The sequence below is a fragment of the Martes martes genome, assembly GCF_963455335.1.
Source record: "Martes martes genome assembly, contig: scaffold_78, whole genome shotgun sequence".
Lineage (NCBI taxonomy): Eukaryota > Metazoa > Chordata > Mammalia > Carnivora > Mustelidae > Martes > Martes martes.
Window position 1 is genome coordinate 64599 of NW_027666475.1, and position 27400 is coordinate 91998.

The 27400-nt window shown below is 36.5% G+C and overlaps 1 protein-coding gene across 1 annotated transcript in view; it reads left to right on the forward strand.

The window, feature by feature from the left end:
• The first annotated feature begins 5365 nt into the window (after positions 1–5365).
• Positions 5366–27400, forward strand: part of WDPCP (WD repeat containing planar cell polarity effector) — a 345410-nt gene continuing 323375 nt past the window's right edge. Inside the window, exons 1-5 of the mRNA XM_080831550.1 lie at positions 5366–5447; positions 10448–10495; positions 11341–11391; positions 13538–13608; positions 13871–13930. Coding sequence (XP_080687676.1) covers positions 5387–5447; positions 10448–10495; positions 11341–11391; positions 13538–13608; positions 13871–13930 — 291 coding nt within the window. The 5' untranslated portion in view covers positions 5366–5386. The remainder of the gene's footprint in view (positions 5448–10447; positions 10496–11340; positions 11392–13537; positions 13609–13870; positions 13931–27400) is intronic.

Here is a 27400-nt window from a genome sequence, read left to right on the forward strand (position 1 = left end):
TAAAATAATAAATATGGGCATTTTCTTGTTGCTTCGGGTTTTCCTTCTGTAGTTCTTTTTATTTGGATAATTCTTTGCTGTATTTTTTATTCATTCATTCATTCTTTCATATTTCCCCTTAAATGGCTACTTTTGTTCGAGTTCTAAATCATGCAATGGGTTTTATTCTCAAAGAAATGCATAAGGGCACTGAGTAGGGCAGCATTTCTCAGCTAACTTTTTTAGGCTCTCTGCTCATTCACAGCAGCCAATTTACTGCTCACACCTTGATCCCACAATGCAGAATCCAGCATTCTTCTGAAATTCTTTTCTTCCCTCCTTCAAAACAACTATTTATGTACTAATACAATATTTGAATAATACAAGCTCAGTCTTGACTACTTCCTCCAGGCAAATTTTTCAAACAAGGAAATAGCAAGCATTCTTTTTCACTGGTGGCATTCTTGAGTAAGATGGAAGATTTAAAGGTTTGCATCTTTAAAAAAAAAACAAAACCTGCACAGTGTAAAGATGGCAAAATATCTTGAAGACTAGGAAGGATATTGACTTGTTCTCCTCTCACTGTGCCCATCTAGTTTTATTATAGGTTTTTATAAAGTTGTTTTATTTACTCCATTAATTCTCTTCAGTTTTATATGGTCTTACTGGTAGATATTTAAAGTTCAGGGGAAAAGGATGAATAACCCCCATTTGACTATCTTTGGCCCTCCTGCTATAGAACGATTCCTGCAAAGCCTCCTCCTTAATTATATATATATTTTGGGGACTCTACAGGAATTGTCACATGTGCTTATAAACAAATACAATCATTTACTAATGGACATGGGCTATTTTCTTCTCACTTGCCTCACCTACTGCTTGCTAGGCTTGCTCTATCAACTGATCATTGCTGATATTACTCCTTGGCCACCATGTCTACTTTTGCTCAGTATAGATCCATTTTGTCTGGATACCACCACTCTTGCTGAGCATGTTAATCTAAAGGGCTGCCTGTCCTGCTTGCTTTCTGCTGGGTATCATCCCCTGCAGCCACTTCATTACCCTTATACCAAATGTCCCCTAAGGGGGCCACAAAGAGGTCCTTTATAAAGCAAAATGTCTCTCTCTCCCTTTTGTCCTGTATTTTTTTTTTAAATTAAAGATTTTATTTACTTATTTGGTAGAGAGCAAGAGAACACAAGCAGAGGGAGAGGCAGAGGGAGAGGGAGAAGCAGGCTTCCAGCTGAGCTGGGAGCCCAGTGCAACAATGCAGGGCACCATCCCAGGACCTGGGATTATGACCTGAGCTGAAGGCAGACGCTTAACTGATTGAGCCATCCAGATGCCCTTGTCCTGTATTTTCTAGTGGGAAACTGGAGCAGTATTGTTTGTATATCAGAGGATTTTGAGAAATAGGGTATTTTTCGCAGTCTTTGTACCCCATTGAGACTAGACATGAACCCTTGGTGCTGAGCTGGAAGACAAGTCCAGATCATAGACTCAAACATGTACTGTTGTCAGGATTTCTCTTTATGTCCAAATATAAAGGGTCATGGCCTTTGCATTTGACATTTGAAGCTCTCCATGGACCTCATTTTGCTTGTTCTCCCCTAAACTCTGTTATTTCTGAGTACTTTAGGACTTTTAGACTTAGTAAAAATATGGGCTGTGGATCTCTTGGTTTTCAGGTTAAAAGCATTCCTCCTTCTTAGAAATAGCCAATGTGGGGATGTTAGGTGGCTCAGTAGGTTAAGCATCTGCTTTTGTCTCTGATCATGATCCCCAGGTCCTGGAATCGAGTCCTATATAGGGCTCCTTGCTCAGCGGGAGCCTGTTCCTCTCCTTGCCTGCCATGCCCGCTTCCTGCTTGTGCTCTCTCCCTTTCTCTCTTTCTCTCTGACAAGTAAATAAATAAAATCTTTAAAAAAAATAGCGAATGTAGGGGCACCTGGGTGGCTCAGTGGGTTAAAGCCTCTGCCTTCGGCTCACGTCATGATCCCAGGGTCCTGGGATTGAAACCCACATCGGGCTCTCTGCTCAGCGGGGAGCCTGCTTCTCCCTCTCTCTGCCTGCCTCTCTGCCTACTTGTGATCTCTGTCTGTCAAATAAATAAATAAAATCTTAAAAAAAAATAGCAAATGTAGATTACAAGGAAAATTATTCTTTACTCTCCACTTCTGTTATCAGGGGAAAGTTGACAAATTCTTTATTATTGAATTAACTTAAATGAAAAAACAGTTTCAAGTGCAGACTGCTTTTGATATATAAGTAAAGGTATGGCCCTTTTGGCTTTAGCTATAAAATTTTTTTCATATTTAATTTGCATAATAAGACTTTTTTATTTAGCTACTAACAGCTAAACTTCAACCTTGTCTTTGCCCATGTTGTCATAAATTCTAATTACTGGTGTCTGAGTAAACACTAAATTGAAGAATGTAAGTTTTTATTTTCTAGTGTAGCCTAAAAGTTATGACTTCTGTTGTTTTATATCATAGGAAATATGCTTCTGTTTCATCATAGTTTCTCTCTGCTCCCAGGGAAATATTAATCCATTTGCATGTCCTGATTCAAATACTTTCTCTTGTGTAAAAACTCGTCCACAAATAGATGTTTTCCTTCATAAAACCCCTATTGTACTTTGTACTTATTCTTCTTTCATTTCACCTTGTGAAATTACTATCCAACGTGAAAGATTGTAATACACTTCTTGTGTTTTTTTCCATTTAAATATGCATAATGTTTGACATTTTGAGTAATAGCAGTAGCAGCAACAACAATGGTAACAATAAATTAATTGAATAAAAGTGCCCTCACAGCAGTCCTGAGGTAGGTAAACTTTATTATGCCCATTTTATACCTGGGGTAACTTAGAGAAATTATGTCAGTTGTCCAAGTTGGCTAGCAAACTGAGAAGTTAGAGTAAGAAACCAGGCAGTTTGAGTCTAAAATCTATACATTAAGCTTACTAAATTGCAAATAAATATTTAATTTATTAAGTGTTTCTTTAAACAAACATTCCAGGCCTTACGCATCCAAATGAGAAGGGTGCTCTTTACATATTCTAATATGATAAGTATTTTGGTTTTAAAAAAAGGGTAACCCTAAAGTAATAATCCTGAAATAAGCCTCGTAAAACTAACTGAAAGCAATTCCAAAGACTATGGCTTTGGGAATATTTTAAGTATAGTAGTATCGCTAGAGTCACTCCAAAGGAGACAACTCAGATAATGCCCAATTGAATTGAAAAACTTGTAATGAGCTTAATATCAATTTTCTCTACTGTCTGCTGGTAAGGAACTTCATCCTCTTTCGTAGTAATGAGATCCACTAGCTCTTCTGCCCCCTAACTGTATACAGTGGCAGTCCCCTCTGGTGACAGTTGGATAGATTTGAAGACTTATGAGTCCTTTGTTTTATCTCCAACCTTTAAAGGCACTTGAGTTTAAGGAAGAGAGTGAACTCAGATCAATCCAAATATCTCTGTTATTTTTATAGCCTGTTTCCTTGTCACCCTTTTCAGCTTCATTTTTCCATTTTCTACCACCGTGCCTGGGATATGCCATCCTTTTACTCACACTGCTACTTGTTCTCCTTCTCACACTTCTAGATAGCCCAATACCAGAGAGTGCTCTGGTTTTAAGCACAGATTCTGGAGCGAATCTGCTTATATTCAAAGCCTGCCTCAACTACCTGCTGGCCAGGTGGCTTCTCAGTGCCTCAGTTTCCTCATTATAGGAGTAGCGATGGTACTACTTCAGAGGGTAGTTCTGAGGAGTTAATACGTATAAAATGTTTAGAACAAGGCTTGTAATGAGGTCGTATTTAGCAAGTGTTGCCTGTTATCATCATCATTTTCTTTATCATTAACTGGTGAAATCCTGTGTGTCTTTGAGGTTTTGCTAACATTTCACAACTCTGTAGCTTTCTCAGAGCCCCACATTTCTAGGTAGGCTTGACCCTTCTTTCATGGTGCCACCTTGTTCACTCTGCCATTTCAGTATTGGCACACTGCATCTTGTTATTGAACATGCATCTGTTTCTTGATTATTGTAAATACACTGACATCAAATGTAAAGGTGAAGGAAGGATGAAAGAAGTTTGTACTATGTCTAAAATTATTTTGGGTTATCACCCGTATGAATAGTGTAAGAAATATTTTTGTCACTACTAATGTTGAAGAAGCTGGGGGCTTTTTCCTCTGTCCGAAGATGTAATAAAATGTTTTTCAAGCTTCCTTTGTTATTCAGAAGTTTATTGGAAAGAGCAATTCTTTTATGATCCCCATAAAGAATATATCAATAGTTTATGTATTTCTGATATATAGTGAACTATTCCTATAGTATAGTACTGTATGTATTTCTAAGCAAACATTTGGAAGCTATATAAATTTCTTTCGAATACTTGTAAAATGTTGACCTTTTTTTCTGATTCATATTGGCCTCTCTCCCGTAGTCCAAATGAATGACATACTACTTCACGAAAAAGTATCAGTAATATCCATCCCTGATATTAAAACTGGGAGGAAATATTCTATGTACTGTTTTGTTATCTTGTTTTTTTTTAAAAATATATTTAGAGTAGAATTTCTGGATCTATCATGACATGCAGATTAACAAACTAATCTGAATCCTAATGTGGTTTTGCACCATTTACCTTTAAGTAAATGTTTCTTATAATAGTAACTATATACCATTTACCTTGCAAATTCCACTTTAATTAGCTTGTTTGTATGTGGGAGATCATAAATATGTACTTTGTATATTAAAAATACACCACAAGGGGCGCCTGGGTGGCTCAGTGTGTTAAGCCTCTGCCTTCGGCTCAGGTCATGATCTCAGGGTCCTGAGATCGAGTCCCGCATCGGGCTCTCTGCTCGGCGGGGAGCCTGCTTCCTCCTCTCTCTCTGCCTGCCTCTCTCCCTACTTGTGTTCTCTCTCTGTCAAATAAATACATAAATAAAAACCTTTAAAAATTATTTTAAAAAAATTTAAAAAAAATACACCACAAAATGTGTTTGTATGAATTAATTACTTAAAAGATGTTTCCTTTTCTTAAAATGTTTTAAAAATGCTTAAATACTAAATAATTTTAAACATACTCAGAGCCTTGAAAATCAAACAACTTACTTAAAATTCAAATACATATATTCTTCTTACCATGTTTCTCAGTGAAATGGCATAGTACATTTAGGAAGAGTGTATTTTTCTTTTTTCTAGAGTTTATTTCTGGATAATTAACCAAGGATATGTTAAAATATGTTTATTCTAATGGACCCCATATCAAATATGAGTAGTGTCAAATGTTCTGTTATTTTTCTAAGGGATCTTGGTTTTATTGAAAATAGAAGATAATTGTCATCTCTTTTTAACTATTTTTTAAACAGGACAGAGATTTCTTCTGCCATCAGATGTCTTTCTGCTTGACTGAACTGCACCTGTGGTCTTTGAAGAATACCTTACACATTGGAGGTAAATGAGCTCTGGGTTAATTTCAGTATTTTTCAAGTATAAGTTATAGCGTTATAAGTAAGTACTAGCAAAGGTTAGAGCCTGGACTCTCTAGCTAGAGTTGCATAATTTTCTTATACTTAATGAAAAAATTGGCTAATGAAAAATATTCTTTTTAGTTACTCTGAATAAGTTATTTTTTCAGCTTGAGTTAGATTTTATGTTGTGAAAATTAATTTTATTGGCCTAATGTTTGTTTCTTTTCAAGATAAATGCATGTTCATTTTTTTCCTGGGAGTGCTCATAACGACTCCTTTGTATTAATAAATATTTGCAGGCTAGCTAGCTAATGGTAAAGGTGTTTCTACTTGATATTAAGATAATATATCAAACATACAGCTAAGATGTACAATTAATTATGTTCATATTTTTTCATTTCACATTTTTGGGGACAGGAGTAGTGTAATTATATTTTAATGATGCTTATTAGTTTTATAGCATAAAGTATGTATTGCTAAGAAATAGGTTTTAAAAAATCTTCTCCTCTTGGATTATCCAAAACAACTCTAGTAGTTAGGAGGAGAGTTTTATTTATATGCCTTTAGCATCATTACTAAGAAGATGGTTTGCCTTGCAAATGTAATTATAATTTCACTAAGGTTACTTGGCCCAAAATGTGCTAAGGATAGAATTTCCAGTTAAACAAGGTAGATTTAACACACATTTGCTTCCTCCCCAAATTCTTCTCAAATGAGAGAGTAAGTGAATTAAAATAAAGATGTCACAAATCCACAAGGACTAAGAGAGGAGAGGAGAGGAGACTATTGCAATTGGGCAATTTTTGGAAGATGGAAGGGATGGAGGAATTAGCAAAGCTTCAAAATCTGAGTGTCAAACGTCTGCAGAAAAGAATTCCAAAGACAGCCACTTTGTGTCTCAAAATTCTAGAAAGTAAGTTTGAGAAGCCGTATACTGCAGAAGGATGGGGATTCAGCATGAGGGTGACAACAAAGGGACTTGAAAGTTTGCTTAAGAAGTAGTGAGATACCTCTCATACATGTGGAAGTATTTAATTAGAGAGGCTCTAGACTTGGAGACATCAGCCCCAGGAAGAGAAGACAGGGGAAAGGTTCAGAAGTGAAAACAGTAATGAAGTGAAAACCTACATACTGATGGGTGAATTCCTCTTAATCCCACTTGATTTTGAAATGTATTGCAGCCAGTTGTATACTTTCCAAGAAAGAGGGAGTTTGAGGGCCTGGAGCAACTGCATGACCCCAGGGAGAAGCCCTATTGACATTGATATTTGAGGAGTCCTCCAGTGAAGCACCCTGGTCCCTGGCTGATCAGTTGAAGCCCACCGGTTGGCAAACCTTGTTCATGTACCCAGAGCTTCTAATCAGCTTTCTAGTGCCTCATTTTTAAATATGAAGAGCAAGAAACAAAATACAGAAGTTTCAGAAAACTGGAGAGTTATTCTGACCTCTTGGAAATTGAAAATAGCAGAAAAAAATTTTAAACTCAAAAGAAAAAAGAATTCTCTCCGAAAATAGAAGAGAAAAAAAAACACACAGGGAGAAATTCAGCTTGTTTCACTACTAGTTAAAGTATAAATTGGTCCAACCAGTTTAGGAAACCATTTGGCATTATCTAGTGTAGTTGAAGCTGTATGTCATGTATTGACCAGTAATTCCACTCCTGGCTATATCCTCTAGCAAAAGCCCCAACACTTGTGTACCAGGAGACTTGTACCAAAATGTTCATAATAGTAATGTTTATGACACAGGAAACTAGAAACAACCCAGCAGGAGAATGGATAAATACTTTTACGCAACAGAGAAAGTAAACGACAATGGAATGATGTCTTCAAAATTCAGAGAGAAATTATTTCCAACTTAGTATTCTCTTTCCAGCCAGGTAGTCAGTCAGTTGTGAGAAGACATTTTCAGCTATGTAAATACTCACCAAATTTACCTTCCTTTTCTCATTAAACTACCAGAGCATATGTGTCTTACCAAAGAAGGGAATTAAATCGGGACAGAAGACACACCTGTCTAGTCAAGAAAATAGACATTGTGCATCAGACCTAGAAGTTAGGCGGTCCAGAATAGTAGAGGATCATGAGGCTCTAGGGGAGATGTTATCAATGAAAAAAATTATACTGATTGGTCACTGATATATGTCAGACTATATTGGAGATTGGAGATTAAGCGTTAAGTAAGTAAGTTAACATTCTTAACTTAATTAAGTTAACTTAATTAACTTACTTAACTTAATTAAGTAAGTTAAGTAAGCGTTAACATTCTTAAAAAATATTTTATTTATTTATTTGAGAGAGAGTGTGACCACGAGCTGGGGGGAGAGGGGAGAGGGAGAATCAGACTCCCCACTGAGCAGGGAGCCCAATGTGGGACGCGATCCCCAGATCCTGGGATCGTGACCTGAGCCAAAGGCAGATGCTTAACTGACTGAGCCACCCAGGCACCCGTGTTAACTTTTTTTTTTTTTTTTTTAAAGCAAATGAAAAGACAATTTTTAACATCAGGGAAGTTGTTTAAAAAAAAAAAAGGAAATGCAATTATAGTGTACCTTCTCCATGGTTCGGTTGTGAGTATTTATGTATTCATTAATATTGTAAGCACTGACTTATCCAAAAATTGTGCTCTAGTTATATTGGGAAGATTTGGAGAAGTTGAAGTTAAGTGTCTGTAGGTAGAGAGGGGTACACAGTGGTAAAAGATAACTGAATTCTCAATTTCCATAGTGGATAGGCAATAGATAATATCTACAACTGAAGAATCAAGAAATAATAAAGTGAGAAAACTATTTATAAATATGGAGGAATATACAGAAGAAACAACTCATAATTGCAAATAGTTATCTCTAAGGAGAAGGTATTAACAGCTAGAAGATACACAGTGTGGCAGTGTTGCTTATGTTGAAAGACTTGAGCAGTATATCTGAGTTTTTTAAAACCCTGCACATTTTTTAATTAGATAATTTTAAAAGGATCAAAAGCCAAAAATAGCCATCTTTTTATATCTGCAAAGACACTGGTAATATCACAATTAGTGATATTTTTCTAGAAAGCTCAAAAAGGTATCAATGCAAACATTTTTTAAAAAGAAGTGTGAGGTGGCGCACCTGGGTGGCTCAGTGGGTTAAGCCTCTGCCTTCAGCTCAGGTCATGATCTCAGGGTCCTGGGATCGAACCCCATGTCTGGCTCTCTGCTCAGCAGGGAGACTGCTCCCCCCCCCCGCCCAGCCTCTCTGCCTACTTGTGATCTCTCTCTCTGTCAAATAAATAAATAAAATCTTAAAAAAAAAAAAAGTATGAGGGGGTGCCTGAATGGCTCAGTCAGTAGAGCTTGTGACTCTTAATCTTGGGGTGGTAGGTTTGAGCCCCACACTGGATGTAGAGATTACTTAAATAAATTTAAAAACTTAAAAAAAAAAAAGAACTCAGATCCCTTTATGGTCTTCATAGTTCTGTTCTAGAGTTGTAAAAAGTTGGCTGCATCTAATGATGAAGAATTACACTAGATAATATTGCTTGTGTTTATAATGCTTATGGTTTTTAGATTAAAAAAAAACTTTTTATTGAAGTAAGCATATGTATTGCAAAGTATAAAGATCATAAGGACATGTTTTAAACTATCAGAGAATAACACACCATAAAATCATCATGTAATAAAGTATTATTAGGAGTCCTACATTTGACCTTTCCCTTTCCCTTATTAGATATTTTCAATCTATCTAATAGAAATAAACTGTATTCTTAAAAATTATATGTCCTGGGGTGCCTGGCTGGCTCAGTTGGTAGAACATGTGATTCTTGATCTCAGGATTGTAAATTTGAGTCCCAAATTGGATGTAGAAATTACCTAAAAATAAAATCTAAAAAAAAAGTTATATGTCCCAATTAGTGTCATGATGAATAGAATGGAGCTTTAATAAGTACACAGGATTGAGTGTTTTTGAAAAACTCTATTTAAAAAGTTAATTATATGGGGTGCCTGGCTGGCTCAGTTGGTAGAGTATGTGACATTTGATTTTGGGGTTGTGAGTTTGAGCCTCATAGTGGATATAGAGATTACTTAAATAAATAAATCTTTAAAAACTAAAAATAAAAATCATAGCTGTAATACATTTTTTGGGGGGAAGTTTCTTGTTTCAGTTTGAGAAAGTTTGGAACAGTTAGTCACTAGGGGGCAGCCTGTACTGCTTCCACTTCTTTAGAAACAGTTGGATCCTTTTGTTAGTAACTAGAATTATTTTGCATGGAGGGAAACAACTATTACTTAAAAGAAGAAAAAATATTTCACTATTCACAGATAGGAACAAAATGGACAAAATTATTTGGTTTTCCTGAAATTCAGTTGAAGGACAGAGTCCTTGGTTAAATCACTGTCAACGTCTAGGAAGCCGTGCTTTGCTTTTGTATCCCTGAGAGAGCACCTGAATTAGAATGGGTTTGGAAGATTTTTGAGTCTAAGCAAACTTCAGATAATTTAACCATACTTTCCTCTTTCTCTCCTGGATATTTCGCCCAAGCACCATACTAGATTCAAACTAACCTAGAGAAAAGAAAGCAATAGCTCAGAATCCAACAGTTAGGGCAGTTTTTTTCCCATCCTCTAATTTCATTTGGCATTGCATAGAAGCAGTTCTTTTTGGTAGCACCCTGTGAAAAATATCAGAGGAAGTGTGAAAGAGAAAAGTTGGTCTTCCTTGATTTCAGTTAATTTTACTACTCTTTTCCTCATGCCCTTCTGGTTATGTGTAAATCTTTTTAAATTAGATTGATATACAGTCCAGTTCCTGCATATCCCCAAAATCTGGACATGAACTCATGTCCAGATACTTTTGAACTTATTTATTTCTAGTAACATAAAAAGATTGTTTCTCTCTTTGCCTACCCACCCCGTAACGGTTACCCAGTCTTGCTGTATAATACGGTTTGGCTTCTTATTCTCCAGAACTTTTTACCATAATCTAATTTTATTTCTTCTTTTCCATAGATAGAGACATAGGGATCTATCAGTATTATGATAAGAAAGACCCACCAGGTAAAGCATCTGTTCTACTCAACTAATTTTTATAAATGAAATATTCTGAACTATATAATACTGACCATTAAAAACTTTTTTTTTTGAGCTTAGGTAAATTCTAAAATTAAAAAAAACTCATTTCCATTCTTTAGAAAAATACTGAGGTTGATATCTGTTCTATATAAAATAGAGTAAAATTGAGAAAATGCCATAGAAGGACATGAAAATTGTCATTTTACTTCTGATCCAACTGATAACTGGACAGTCTATTCACGTTTATCTATCAGTGTCCCAGTAGAGGGCATTGTTAATGCGTGGGTCCCACTGTTGCTGGCCTCCCGGATCCTCACCTGATATCTGAAATAGGCATTTCTGAGTGAATGATCAATTTTCTTTATCTGATTAATCCTGTTAATCCCAGAAGTTTCATGACAGGCCAAAAGGTCTTTTTAGCTAGTTACTTCCTGGTTTGGTCTCTGTTGAAGGGGGCTTGTGTGGGCATCCTGTGTGCTTAGCTTGGTGGTTAATAGGCTAACTTCATGGTTCTGATGACAGACTTAAGCAGCTTCTGTTCTGGATTCGGGTGCAGTTCTCCTCCCTATGTGATGAGACTGTGAGCTCAGGATATTGGCCCACCTGTTGTGCTATGTAAGCCTTTTTACTAAAAATTTAGGCAATACCTATATGAAATGAACCCACATTATGGCATATTTTTTCGAATTGCCTTTAAAAAATTTAGCGTAATTTATTAGTCTCAACAATGTGTGTAATGTACATTATATATGTGCGTTTAAAAATACAAAGTATTTTAATTAAAATAATTTCCACTTTTTTTTCTTCTTTCCTTCTTTCTCCTGCCACAGTATCAGTGACAGAGCATGGTAACTTAGCAGAAAAGCAGAAACTGGCAGAATGTAAGCTTATTTTATACTTTTTTGTAATTATTATAAAACTGGAACTTTAATATCCCTGAAGATTCAGTCTTAGAAAATATTTTAAGCTTTCTGCACAAATAGAAAATGTTACTCCTTCCAAATTTCTTAAGATTATAAATTCCCATTGTTTAGGTATATAAACATATGAGTGACAATTATATTTGGTAAGCATTTCTAATTTAGACCATTGAAATCTCTATCCAGTTTTGAAAATATATACGCCTGTGTAAACATAAACTTTCTTAACGAACCATATTTATTTATATCACTTAATATATTTAAAATAAGTGTATCAGGGCGCCTGGGTTGCTCAGTGGGTTAAAGCCTCTGCCTTTGGCTCAGGTCATGATCCCAGGATCCTGGGATCAAGCCCCACATCAGGCTCTCTGCTCCATGGGGAGCCTGCTTCTTCCTCTCTCTCTCTGCCTGCCTCTCTGCCTACTTGTGATCTCTGTCTGTCAAATAAATAAATAAAATCTTAAAAAAAATTAAGTGTATCATATTTAAATTCTGATAACACTTTGTTATATGTACCATGCCTGAATTGTTAGTATGTTTTGCCCATTTTAAGAAAAGAAAATTTGTAAAAAAAAAAAAAAATTTGCAATGATTAGTATTAGCATTTTATTCTTTCTAGTCTTTTCTGTTCTCAGATACATAAATATATATAATATGGCTGTAATGAAAGATGGCTTTAATGACTTGAAATTAAATATAATTTAAGTTTTATTTGGAATACAGGTGGAGCTGAAAGTCCGACTTGTTCTCTTGTTTTAAATGGGCAAGCTGACAGTTTTGTTTTTTTTTTTAAAGTTTTCTTTATTTATTTGAGAGAGAGAGCGAGTAAGAGAGAGCATAGGAGGTCAGAGGGAGAAGCAGATTCCCTGCAGAGCTGGGAGCCTGATGTGGGACTAGATCCCAGAACTCTGGGATCATGACCTGAGCTGAAGGCAGTCACTTAACCGACTGAGCCACCCAGGAGCCCCTGACAGTTTTTTCTAATGCTGTATTAGTGACTGCAATATAAATTTAAAACTTTGCACATATGCTCTATACATCATACATTATGTTTATAGAATGAAATTAATTTGCTGAAATAAGATTATAGTAATTCTGTAAAATTTAAATTTAAATATCTGTATATACTGTGTATTAAATAAGTATGCATAGAACATACACACGTATATACAACTCATTTTTAGAATTATTATTTGGGAGAATTCAAAGGTGAATTTATTTTTGTGATGAAACAGATATGATAATGAACTTAACATTTTGTTCTTTTATTTCTTTTCTTTTATTTTTTTAAAGATTTTATTTATTTATTTGACAGATAGCACAAGTAGGCAGAGCTGCAGGGAGAGGGAGAAGCAGGCTGTCTGCGGAGCAGGGAGCCCAATGTAGGACGCGATCCCAGGACCCTGGGATCATGACCTGAGCCAAAGGCAGCTGTTTAACTGACTGAGCCACCCAGGCGCCTGCAATTTGTTCTTTTAAATAAAACTTTTTAGTTTGTTTTAGGCTAACATTGAGATTCTGCTAACTACTTTTCTCTTTTAATTAAATGCATTTAAAACAAAACAAAGGCTTATCATTATTGAATTGTGGTGTACATTTTAAAGAGGTTCATTTTAAATAAAAAAGTTTTAATAGGTGATGCTTACTTTTGAATTTATATTCTGTGCATGATATTTTGTGTTTTATTCTTTCCTCAGTATATCCATTCACTCTTAGGAATTTTCAGGTCTGAGAGGGTTATTTGCAGAATTTGGAATTTCTTTTGGATTGAACTTCTAATGATTTGTATGAGAAAGTTCATTCTCTGGTGAAGAGTTGGTCATTTACAATTAGGTACCAGATTCACAGGACTAGGAAACTTTCCCAGGGATTCTCTGAGCTCTGTTGGTTGTCATCATAAAATTATGATCACTGAGATTGTTTTGTGGTAAAAATCCTGTTCCTATGACAAAGCCTTTCAAAAGGCTGTTATTTGATGATGGAAATGAAGCTCACTTCCTCTCAATTAAGGAGGTGTTTTATTTTAATCCTCCTAAGGCACACTTCTAAGCAGAGTTTCCTTTTTAAATCATGTTTAACTAACTGTAGTACATGTTTCATTTGCCAGCACGAGATTATCTGTGGACACTCAAAAATAGACGCCCAGAGAAACTTCGAGACTCACTCAAGGAGTTGGAGGTATCTTTCAAAAGTTTCAAAAATGGCAACAAACAAATTTGTTTTAAAACATCTTTCAACAGTTTTAATTTTCATAAAGGATCAACTCTCCTGGTGATGATAGCTTTGCTTTTGTCTAGTAAGGAGTTCCAAAACAGTTGCATCTTTGTGTGGCAAGCTGATCTTTTTTTTTTTTTTTTTTAATGTGCTTGCCAGTCAGAAACACTCTGATAACAACAATGTGTATAGTCAACTGCACTCTCTCTTTTTCTGTTTCCTTCAGGAATTGATGCAAAACAGTCACTGTGTGCTGAGCAAATGGAAGGACAAATATGTCTGTCAGGTAAAATGGTTTGACATATTTTTGCAGTGTTTAACCAGTGGAGCTGAAAGCTATGCAGTATTTGGTATTCTTGTGTTTTTGATAGGTAATGGACAAAAACTTTTTAGGAGTGGATATTTCATAGTTTGAATTCTAGTCATTCTAGAACTAACATTATATAGATTGACATAGGCCACCAGGCTGCCTCATTAATTAGTATAGTTGTACTGACACTATGAACACTAATAAAAATGGTATTTTTTTGTTTATATTTGCCTGAATGTTGTATTAGATGTTTCCTGGCATATAGATTTGATAATATTTTTGACTGAAGATAAAGCCACAGGACAGAAGATGTTTTGGCATATTACTCTAGTAAACATTGATGGGCACCATGCTTATGGAAATCAACAAGTGGTCTAGAGTTAGACTTAATGTAACAAGACATTTGCTCTTATTTTTTTTGAATCCTTTAAGTTGTGCTATTTAATAAGATAGCCACCAGTCACCTGTGGCTATTTAAAAATAAATTTAAACTAATTAAAATTAAATAAAGTTAAAAATTCAGTTCCTCCACATTGAGATACCACCTTACACCAGTTAGAATGGCCAAAATTAGCAAGACAGGAAACAACGTGTGTTGGAGAGGATGTGGAGAAAGGGGAACCCTCTTACACTGTTGGTGGGAATGCAAACTGGTGCAGCCACTTTGGAGAACAGTGTGGAGATTCCTCAGGAAATTAAAAATAGAGCTTCCCTATGACCCTGCAATTGCACTACTGGGTATTTACCCCAAAGATACAGATGTAGTGAAAAGAAGGGCCATCTGTACCCCAGTGTTTATAGCAGCAATGGCCACGGTCGCCAAACTGTGGAAAGAACCAAGATGCCCTTCAACGGATGAATGGATAAGGAAGATGTGGTCCACATACACTATGGAGTATTATGCCTCCATCAGAAAGGACGAATACCCAACTTTTGTAGCAACATGGACAGGACTGGAAGAGATTATGCTGAGTGAAATAAGTCAAGCAGAGAGAGTCAAGTATCATATGGTTTCACTTATTTGTGGAGCATAACAAATAATATAGAGGACAAGGGTAGATGGAGAGGAGAAGGGAGTTGAGGGAAATTGGAAGGGGAGGTGAACCATGAGAGACTATGGACTGTGAAAAACAACCTGAGGGCTTTGAAGGGGCGGGGGGTGGGAGGTTGGGGGAACCAGGTGGTGGGTATTGGGGAGGGCACAGATTGCATGGAGCGCTGGGTGTGGTGAAAAAACAATGAATACTGTTATGCTGAAAATAAATAAAAAATTTAATTAAAAAAAAATTCAGTTCCTCGGTTGTACTACCCACATTTTAAGTGCTCAGTAGCCAAATGTTGTCATATGGACAGTTAGATAAAGAACATTTCTGTCACAGAAAGTTCTGTTAACACAGTTAGGGCCTAGACAACATGAGCTACATGTTAAATGGGTCTAGATTCAGGATATAATAATTAGTAACCATTGATCAGAAAATAATGGACAGTTGGCTTAGCTTTGTTTATAGACTTAATAAATTCTAGTTTCCTAGAAAAATCTTACTTGCTTGTGATTAGAAGAATCATTAGTCATTATTCTGCTCATACATGTAATTGAAGTTATATCAGTATAACTAATAATTATAACTGTTTTATGGAATTGAATATCCTGTATGAATTTAAAATCTTATTTGATTATAATATGATTTATTTTAGGTCTAACTATTCTTGTTTGAAGTTTAGGCCTTTGGCTCTATCCATAAATCTGTAATGTTGAATTTGTAGTTATTATGAACGTATCTTAATTGAGTATTTGAATATAGACTATCATTTTAACGAACTCTAGTTTTTCTTCAGTTTTTTGTTTAAACTAGCTTACTTTTACTCTTGAAGGTAACTAGTTAACTCCTCAAATGGCACAAATGATTTTTTTTCCAGAGATTGTTTACAAGGCTGAATTAATATTATTAGCAGCATAATACATTCTAAATTTGACTTAGGAGTCTATTCAAAAGGATGAGATTACTTAAAAATTCATAATTTGTTTTCATTAAAGTTTTAATCAAACTTTAAAACTTGAATACAAAATATGCTCCAGAAAGTTTTAAATTTAGTATAACGCATTGTATTTCTCAATGCCATTACTCACCTTAAAAGCAGGCTCAAAATAATTTGACTGGAGGGCAAGCTTACTACCCAGAGTAAGAGGTCTGTCTCATGGCCTCCACCCTTACCATTGCACAGGGTAAGTTGGAACATGTTAGGCATCTTAAAATAAGCAGTGAAGCATCCCAATATTCCATCCTTCTTTTTTTTAATTTAATTTTTTTGAAAGATTTTCTTTATTTGACATAGAGAAAGCACACAAGCAGCAGAAGAGGCAGAGGGAGAGGGAGAAGCAGGGTCCCCGCTGAGCAGGGAGCCTAACACAGGGCTCGATCCCATTACCCTAAGATCATGACCTGAGCTGAGGGCAGACGCTTAACTGACTGAGCCACCCAGGCACCCCTAAGCAATCCTTTTTAAATAGGTGCTATTGCATTTTAATTGTTAAGCAAGTTTGTGTGTGTTCGTATAGAGGGAGAATAAGGAGGAAGATGTCCTTCACTGTTAAATTACTTCAATGCAGAAAAGGGATTTTCATGATAGGATATATATATATATATATCCTATCATGATATAAATATAAATATAAATATAAATATAAATATATATATATATAATTACTTCTCTAATTTATACCAGACTGACCGTAGTGGTTTCTTAGTAGTAGTGACAATGAGTCACTTTTAATATTTCCAATGAAATTTATCTTTCTTTATGTTCTGTTATATTTTGTGCTTAATTTTTGAGGTTGATAACTTATTCCTAAAATAGACCTTTTAGTATCAACACATTCTTAATGTGATGATATGTTTATATATATAATTTTTTTTTAATTTTTTGGGGGCACGCTATTTTTTTTTTATTTTTATATTTTTTTATAAACATATTATGTATTATTAGCCCCAGGGGTACAGGTCTGTGAATCGCCAGGTTTACACACTTCACAGCACTCACCATAGCACATACCCTCCCCAATGTCCATAACCCCACCACCCTCTCCCGAACCCCCTCCCCCCAGCAACCCTCAGTTTGTTTTGTGACATTAAGAGTCACTTATGGTTTGTCTCCCTCCTGATCCCATCTTGTTTCATTTATTCTTTTCCTACCCCCCAAATCCCCCACATTGCATCTCCACTTCCTCATATCAGGGAGATCATATGATAGTTGTCTTTCTCCAATTGACTTATTTCGCTAAGCATAATACCCTCTAGTTCCATCCACGTCATCACAAATGGCAAGATTTCATTTCTTTTGATGGCTGCATAGTATTCCATTGTATATATATACCACATCTTCTTTATCCATTCATCTGTTGATGGACATCTAGGTTCTTTCCATAGTTTGGCTATTGTGGACATTGCTGCTTTAAACATTCATGTGCACGTGCCCCTTCCGGTCACTACGTTTGTATCTTTAGGGTAAATAACCAGTAGCGCAATTGCTGGGTCATAGAGGAGCTCTATTTTCAACTTTGAGGAACCTCCATGCTGTTTTCCAGAGTGGTTGCACCAGCTTGCATTCTCACCAACAGTGTAAGAGGGTTCCCCTTTCTCCGCATCCTCGCCAGCATCTGTCATTTCCTGACTTGTTAATTTTAGCCATTCTGACTGGTGTGAGGTGGTATCTCATTGTGGTTCTGATTTGTATTTCCCTGACGCCGAGTGATGTGGAGCATTTTTTCATGTGTCTGTTGGCCATCTGGATGTCTTCTTTGCAGAAATGTCTGTTCATGTCCTCTGCCCATTTCTTGATTGGATTCTTTGTTCTTTGGGTGTTGAGTTTGCTAAGCTCTTTATAGATTTTGGATACTAGCCCTTTATCTGATATGTCGTTTGCAAATATCTTCTCCCATTCTGTCAGTTGTCTTTTGGTTTTGTTAACTGTTTCCTTTGCTGTGCAAAAGCTTTTGATCTTGATGAAATCCCAGTAGTTCATTTTTGCCCTTGCTTCCCTTGCCTTTGGCGACGTTCCTAGGAAGAAGTTGCTGTGGCTGAGGTCGAAGAGGTTGCTGCCTGTGTTCTCCTCAAGGATTTTGATGGATTCCTTTCTCACATTGAGGTCCTTCATCCATTTTGAGTCTATTTTCGTGTGAGGTATAAGGAAATGGTCCAGTTTCGCTTTTCTGCATGTGGCTGTCCAGTTTTCCCAACGCCATTTGTTGAAGAGGCTGTCTTTTTTCCATTGGACATTCTTTGCTGCTTTGTCTAAGATTAGTTGACCATAGAGTTGAGGGTCTATTTCTGGGCTCTCTATTCTGTTCCATTGATCTATGTGTCTGTTTTTGTGCCAGTACCATACTGTCTTGATGATGACAGCTTTGTAATAGAGCTTGAAGTCCGGAATTGTGATGCCACCAGCTTTGGCTTTCTTTTTCAATATTCCTTTGGCTATTCGAGGTCTTTTCTGGATCCGTATAAATTTTAGGATTGTTTTTTCCATTTCTTTGAAGAAATTGGTTGGGATTTTGATAGGGATTGCATTAAATGTGTATATGGTTTTAGGTAGCATAGACATTTCACAATATTTGTTCTTCCAATCCAGGAGCATGGAACATTTTTCCATTTCTTTGTGTCTTCCTCAATTTCTTTCATGAGTACTCTATAGTTTTCTGAGTATAGATTCTTTGCCTCTTTGGTTAGGTTTATTCCTAGGTATCTTACGGTTTTGGGTGCAATGGTAAATGGGATTGACTCCTTAATTTCTGTTTCTTCTGTCTTGTTGTTGGTGTAAAGAAATGCAACTGATTTCTGTGCATTGATTTTATATCCTGACACTTTACTGAATTCCTGTACAAGTTCTAGCAGTTTTGGAGTGGAGTCTTTTGGTTTTTCCACATATAGTATCATATCATCTGCAAAGACTGATAGTTTGACTTCTTCTTTGCTGATTTGGATGCCTTTAATTTCTTTTTGTTGTCTGATTGCTGAGGCTAGGACTTCTAGTACTATGTTGAATAGCAGTGGTGATAATGGACATCCCTGCCGTGTTCCTGACCTTAGCGGAAAAGCTTTCAGTTTTCCTCATTGAGAATGATATTTGTGGTGGGTTTTCATAGATGGCTTTGATAATATTGAGGTTTGTGCCCTCTGCGCCTACACTTTGAAGAGTTTTGATCAGGAACGGATGCTGTACTTTGTCAAATGCTTTTTCAGCATCTATTGAGAGTTGATTATACGTTTTAATAAGATAGCTTGACCTCCATCCTGTCCATCCTGATTAGTCCCCACATCTTTAGGGCCTTTGAGAGACCTCCTAATATTATTTATCCACTTCCTCAGTTTCTAAACAAGACTGCAAGCTAAGTCTTCTAAAAATATGTGTGTATGTGCATTATCTTAAAGATCTCTAATATTACAGTAAATTAAAAATTTAGTGCTCAAACTAAATTTTTAAAAGGATCCCCTTAACCTTTTGTTAGTTGCAAAATAAGTATTCCCCAAGTTATTCAAGGGTCCTCCTTTTGTGAGGTGTGGTGACTCCAAACATAACACAGGCTTAAATTTTTATAGTTTTCCCCATATATTTGGCTTGATAACTGACCACAACATAGTCTTAAAAAAGGAGTGAAATTAAAGTTCCTCAGTACCTTGGTGCTAACATAGTTGAACTCTCAGTCTTTGATTATAGCCACTCCTTAACTAATATAAACATTTCCCCCCCCCCTCCAAAATGGCAAGTTTAAGACTTTACAGAATTCATCTTGGTTGTCTTCTTTTTAAGGCATCCTTATTTCTTCAAAAGGTCCAGTTGTTTAGCAATTAGCAGGGCAACTACAAAAACATAAAGGATTTCAGAGGATACATTTTGAGGTTGGATTTTTCCCTCTGTTGAATAATGGGATTTTATAGCTCGTCATCATGGCCAACGCTTAGTTCATGTTGTTGGTCCAGTGACCTAAAGATGGTACCATTTAAGAATGAGACCCTTCACTTGCAAATTCAAAAGTGTATAAATCAGGACTTACATGTACATATGTTCGGTATGAAATTTGTTTTTTAAAGTTGGTTTTTCAGGGGCGCCTGGGTGGCTCAGTGGGTTAAAGCCTCTGCCTTCGGCTCAGGTCATGATCCCAGGGTCCTGGGATCGAGCCCCACATAGGGCTCTCTGCTCCATGGAGAGCCTGCTTTCTCCTCTTTCTCTCTGCCTGCCTTTCTGCCTACTTGTGATCTCTGTATGTCAAATAAATAAATAAAATCTTTAAAAAAAAAATTTAAAGTTGGTTTTTCAGACTATCCCTACTCCTAGTTTGAAATGCATTGAAAGTATGAGATATAATTTAGCGTTTTAGTCTCATTAGCTATCAGAATATTTCTCTCTTCTTTTTGTTCTCCTAAAATCATTTTATTATAAGAAAGTGTTTAATAATTTCCACTTTGAATTTCTTAAACTATTTTACAAACTTCATTTTATAAATATTTTACAAAGGGAATAATAGTTCCACCATTGGAGACTATTAAATTGTATACCAGTATGGTGGAATTTCTAAATTCTTTAAATTATTGTGCTTTAAGTCACATTTATATTTACAGGTTTTTGTGCAATTATTTAAAAGCAATGTTATCATTAAGATAGATATAACCTCAATTATGGTGGTTTTAGATTAAATTATTTGAATCGTGTATATAGATAGTCAGCTACAAAAGTATATAATATAGTTAGCTATACCCTTATTTCTTTCTATAACAGTTACACATTTCTAGGTATAATTTTAAAATGCCAGTTGAGTGCCTGGGTGGCTCATTTAAGTAACTGATTCTTGGTTTTATCTTGGGTCATAATCTTAGGGTTCTGGGATGGAGCCCTGCATTGGACTCTGTGCTCGGGGGGAGTTTACTTGGGAATTCTCTCTCTCACCCTTCCTTTGCCCCTCCCACTGCTCATGCTTTCTCTCTTTAAAGTAAATAAATAAATCTTTTAAAAAATGCCAAGAAAAGATAGTTTTCTTTTTTGGTTCTTATAATGAATTACTTGACATGCTATGTAAAAATATAAATTATTTTCTAAGCTTATCACAGATACATTGTGAATTTTTGGAACTCATTTTATCATAATTTCCTCAGTTGTAGAATTAAGAGCATCATTACCTGATCTTTCCTTTCATCAAATTGTATTGAAAATCAGTTTGGTTTTCTCATAAAATAATAATTGACAAACCATGACTTTAAGTTACAACTATTAGAAACAGCATATTACTTATATAAAACCTATCACACTGTATTTATTGAGTGCCACCATTAATGGGATGCACTAAGGAAGTGTAAGATGTGGGCTGAGTTGCCAATGTAACCTGGTCAAGGAATATAAACACATGAAATCACTAAGACTATGAGTGCTAACTAAGACACTATGAGTGCAAGTTGTAGGATTCCAGGTAGAAAGATAATAAAGTTTAGTGAAAAGATAGTTTAGAAAGTGAAAAAAGAGTTTAGAGAGAAGGCATAGAGATTAGCCTGGGATTAAGATGTAGGCTAAAACAGGAAAGCTAGAGGCAGTTTATGTAAAGAACAAATGAGATAGGATAATTATTTTCTGGAAACATCAACCCAGAGGGTTTTTGGACTTAAAGATGCTAAGCACAATACATAGTAAAAGTGAGGTGACTAGACTAAGAATAATGGGATTAAATGTGTGAGATCTTCCCCAGCTCTTCCCCCTCTCTAGGAGTGAGATATATGTCTCTGTGTAACCTGTTTAAAGGATCCTTCTCTGAAAAAAATAAATTATTCCCCTACCCCACCTGTCAACCCAGAGCAGTGGCTATAGAAACCAATATTTGGTAGTTTCCTTTAAAAAGGTAGATATGCCATCTAATATCCTTATAGTGGAGTTATAAGTTAATAAGCCTACCAATGCATAACAAGCTCACAATCAATTTTTAAAGAGACTTACTTTTAAATATAACCAGAGAGCTAGAAATTATGATACTTTTGAAGAAATTCTGCATCAGTAAATCCAATATCTTTGTGAGTTTAAAACAAGAAGATAAAGAACCAGGGACAGTGCAATAAACAGAACCAAATTCAGGGAATTAAAATTAATCCCCACAGAGATGTAAGAGGAGCTGTTGCATCTTTGAAATAAGAATAGGAAGCTATTTTTAAAAAATGATCCTTGGGGGAAAAGAGCAGAGGCTCTTGGGAATTAAAAATATGGCAGCATTTTAAATAGAAAAATTAATAAATGAATTGGAAGAGAAAGTTGAGGTAACCCTGTACTGCAGAACAGAACGACAAAAGGACATATTAGTGAACAATAGGCAATAGAGGATAAGGAAATTAGAGTATTAGGTCCAAAGGTTTAATATCTAAATAATAATAGGAAAGAGAAGGGAAGAAACAAAAAAAAATAAAAGAAGAAAAATTCCCATAACTGGAAGATGCTTGTTTCTAGTGTGAAAAAAACCCATGACTGAAAAAGATCAATACAAAGGTGTATTCTGTGAGTTTTAGGAAACCAAAGCTAGAAGATCTGAAATGCTTTCAGAGTAGAAAAGAAAATAAGATACATACAGAGGAATGGGAATCAGATTTCCCAACAGTGACACAGAGAGAAGACAGTAAAATGATGCTTTCATAATTCTGAAGGGAGGTGATCTATATGTAGAATTCTAAATCGTCATTCAAACAGGGACATTTTCGGCTATCAGACACATGAAAAAATGTTCATCATCACTAGCCTTTAGGGAGATTCAAATTAAAACCACATTGAGATACCACCTTACACCAGTTAGAATGGCCAAAATTAGCAAGATAGGAAACAACGTGTGTTGGAGAGGATGTGGAGAAAGGGGAACCCTCTTACACTGTTGGTGGGAATGCAAGTTGGTGCAGCCACTTTGGAGAACAGTGTGGAGATTCCTCAAGAAATTAAAAATAGAGCTTCCCTATGACCCTGCAATTGCACTACTGGGTATTTACCCCAAAGATACAGATGTAGTGAAAAGAAGGGCCATCTGTATCCCAATGTTTATAGCAGCAATGGCCACGGTCGCCAAACTGTGGAAAGAACCAAGATGCCCTTCAGTGGTCGAATGGATAAGGAAGATATGGTCCGTATACACTATGGAGTATTATGCCTCCATCAGAAAGGATGAGTACCCAACTTTTGTAGCAACATGGACAGGACTGGAAGAGATTATGCTGAGTGAAATAAGTCAAGCAGAGAGAGTCAAGTATCATATGGTTTCACTTATTTGTGGAGCATAACAAATAACATGGAGGACATGGGGAGATGGGGAGGAGAAGGGAGTTGAGGGAAATTGGAAGGGGAGGTGAACCATGAGAGACTATGGACTCTGAAAAACAATCTGAGGGTTTTGAAGAGGTGGGGGGTGGGAGATTGGGGGAGCCAGGTGGTGGGTATTAAGGAGGGCACATATTGCATGGAGCACTGGGTGTGGTGCAAAAACAATGAATACTGTTACACTGAAAAGATATAAAATAAATTAAAAAAAAAAAACAGGGACATTTTCAGATTTGATAGCTCTCAGAAATATTTACCTGCCAGGCACTTTACTCAGGAATTTATTGGAAGATGTGCCAGCCTAAAAGCAACAGAATAAACCAAGAAACAAGATTTCTTAGGATCCAAGAAATGGAGGATCTTACATAAGAAAGAAGTGAAGAGAAATCTTAGGATGTAAGTTTGCCTTAGGCCGAGAGAGCAACTAGTCCAAACTGGGGCAGGGGACAGAAGATTCTACTAGGAATGTTGGAGGGAGGAAAGAAAAGGAACTGATAAATCTAATTTCTGACCTGATACAGAACTTTAAAAAATAATAAGAGATAAAGGATATAAGAGAATTATATCTTGATTCATAATAATAGGAAATCAGTAAGTAATGACTAAATAAAGAAATAACATGTGGAAGACATTGCTAGTTGCTTGCCCAATATCCATTTTTCTTTATGATCAGACTCTGATATTCCAAGTGTCAGTGTGACCAATTTAAAGCACTCAGTTACCCTGTTCCTTTATGAAGCTAGAGATGCCCATATGAAGTAACTCTGGCCAAAGTAAGCACAGGTCACTGGTAGGACTTACAAGAAAGTTTATTAAAGGGGCCAGACTTGCCTGGGATGCACCTTTTCAGTTTCAGCTCTTTGCTTTCTTCTAGTCTGGATCTGAGATATGCCTGAGGTTCAGGGTCCTGCCTTTGACCATTTTTTTCACTCAAGGTGTGTGTGTGTGTGTGTGTGTGTGTGTGTGTGTGTGTGTATATATATATATATATATATATTTCTTATCTACTATATCCCAGATAGTATTCTCAATGCTGGGGATACCAGTTAACAAAAAGACAAAAATGACCAATATTCCTGTTCCCCTGTGGTTTATATTCCATTAGGGAGATATGAAAATATTGATAAGTAAAATTTAGAGTATGGAGGAAAGTAAGAAACTGTTAGAGAAAAAGCAAGAAAGATAGGGAGCTCTGCATGGGGGATGGTGGGGCCTGATGGGCCTGATGTTTGGTGACCAGGAAAGGCCTTACTGAAATATCATGTTATTAAGACATGAAGGAGCAAGCAATGGAAGATATCTGGAGAAAAGGGTTCCAGGTAGAGGGAACAGCAGATACAAAGGCCCTGAGATGGGAGTTATGCCTGACATGTTTGATGAACAGGAAAGAGTCTATGTGAGTAAAGTGGAATGAGCAAGGAGAAGAGTAGCAGAAACTGAAATAAGAAAGGAAATTAGGTATGAGTTATATAGAACCTCTCGGCCTTTGATAGGACTTGGCTTTAACTCTAAGTGAGATGGAAAACCCTTGAAAGGTTTTGAGCCTAAGAGAAACTTGATCTAATTCACTTTGCAGTTAGATTGCTCTGGGTATTATGATAGGAACAAATTGAAGAGAACAAAGATGGAACAGGTTAGAAGTCTGTTGCCATGGTCCAGGTGAATAATGGTGGCCTTGACTGGATGGTAGTGATTGAGTAGTGAGAAGTAGCCAGATGTTGGGTATATTTTGAGTTTTGAGCCATCAGAATTTGCTGATGGATCAAATGTGGTAGATAGAAAAAATTTCTGAGCAGCTTGAAGAATGGAATTGTCATTTATTGAGATGGAGGGGAGATTGAAAAGTGACATTTTGGGGGGAAATATCAGTTACTCAGTTTTGGGCATCAGTGTTTGAAAGACCATTAGATATTTAAGTGGAGAAGTCAAATAGTTGAGAAAAAAGTCTGGGCTGGAGAGATAAATTTGGGAGGTAGCCTAACAGAGGGTATTAAAGACAAGAGATTGATGAAGATCACCGAGGGAGGGAGTTTAGATACAGAACTAGAGGAAGCTGAAGGGCTGAGTCCTGGGGTCTTCCAGCTTTTGGGGATTGGAGATAGAGAAAGGGGGAGATGGAGCAAGGAGACTAAGAAGGAGTAGCCAGAGCATATTGGAGGGAGTGTGTATCCTGGAAACTAGATTTCAAGTGGAGGGTAAAGTGTTACTGTTACATAAGAAACCAGTAATAAGGTGCCTGAGATGGACCATTGGATGGAATAGCAGGGAGATCATCAGTGACCTAGATAAAGGCAGTTTCAGGGTATGGACATGAGCCTGGTTGGAATATATTTAAAAGAAAATGGGAGGAGAGAAATTAGGAATTAAAATATAAGAAGGGGTTATGTTACAAAGGAAAATGGAGAAATAGGGCAGGAGCTTGAAGGAGAAGTGGAGTCAAAAGAGGTTCTTACTTCTTTTTTAGATAGGAGAAATAACATCTTAACATCTGTTTCTGTTGGTATGCTAATGGGAATGATCCAATAGAGAAGGGAAAAACTGATGCAGGGAAAGAGAATTAATTGCTGGACTAATGTTCACAAGAAGCTACTTAATAAAGGGGGAGGGGACAAAAAGTAGGTGCCTGGTACCTGATGATATCATGGACCTGTCTCATCAGCCATGGACTGCCTAGCTGCAGATTTCTGGTTCTTTGAGGAAAAACAAACCCATTCTGTTAAGTGATGGGGTGTTTGTTTGTTTTTTAGGTTTCTTTTACATGAACCTGAATGCCATTCTAAGTGACAAAACATGCTTAGAAATGTGGGCATAGAATCAGAAGGAGCTACTGTAAGAGTTAAAAATGGTCTCATTTGCAAGTGACATGAGAGGCTATGGTGGGATTGGGCAGTAAACAGTTGTTTTAATTCCAGGTATTCTTTGACATTTTAACAATTTATACATGTATTTCTTTAACTGAAATCTTTTTTAACCATGCCAGAGTTCTTCTAAGAAGCAGATGTAAAGCTGTAGTAGGGGGCGCCTGGCTGATTTATTCAGTAGAGCATGAGACTCTTGATCTCCACATCATGAGTTTGAGCCTCCTGGCGGGCACAGAGATAACTTAAAAAAATAAATAAATAAGAATTAAACAGAAGATGTACTAGGAATGCTGGAGATTTATGGGGGAGATATGAAAAGTAAAGGGGGAAGGGAGCAAAAATACATGGGAAGGGCCTTTTGACTGGGATGCTGGTCTGAACTCTGTGAAAGGAGAAGGGTATAAACTCTGTGAAAGAAGATTGGGTATAATGGGTCTCAGGCTATAGCATGGTGCTGAGAAAGTTTCAGGGAGGCTAAATGGGGAGTCCCTGAGCCAAAGTTGCTCATTAGAAGAGTCCCCTTTTCACCTACCACCTGACCATGCTCAGACATTGGCTAGTAGCCACCAAGGGGAAATACAACTTTGTCCAACTATGACACAGGTTCCTAGCCTCTGGTCCTCCTGAAGAAGCTCTGAGTGTTGCACATCCATGACCATCATACCCACAAAGATTTACATTAAAAATAAGAACATGTGTCTCTATGTTTGACATATACAATAGTGTACCTGAATAATCTTAATGTTCAGCTAGCCAGTTTAGTATCATGCCTTAATAATTACTCTTTATTAGGCATTCTTTTCCAGGAAAAACAGAAAGAAAATTTACATTACATCTTGATTATCTCAATCCGAAGTTTGATGACCTATGACAATTCATTGATAGGGTCAATATTTACTCTTAAAAGTAGAGTAAGATATGAACCCAGTTTTGGAATGTGGTTATGACACAAAGAAAATTTTGATCTTGGGGCGCCTGGGTGGCTCAGTGGGTTAAAGCCTCTGCCTTCAGCTCAGATCATGATCCCAGAGTCCTGGGATCGAGCCCCGCATCGGGCTCTCTGCTCAGCAGGGAGCCTGCTTCCCCCTCTCTCTCTCTCTGCCTGCCTCTCTGCCTACTTGTGATCTCTGTCAAATAAGTAAAAATAAAATCTTAAAAAAAAATTTTTTTTGATCTCTATAGTAATGTATCTTAGTATCATCAATTAACATTTCCTTCCTGTTCTTTTCATAAACGGTTCTTTCTTTTCTTTTATTAA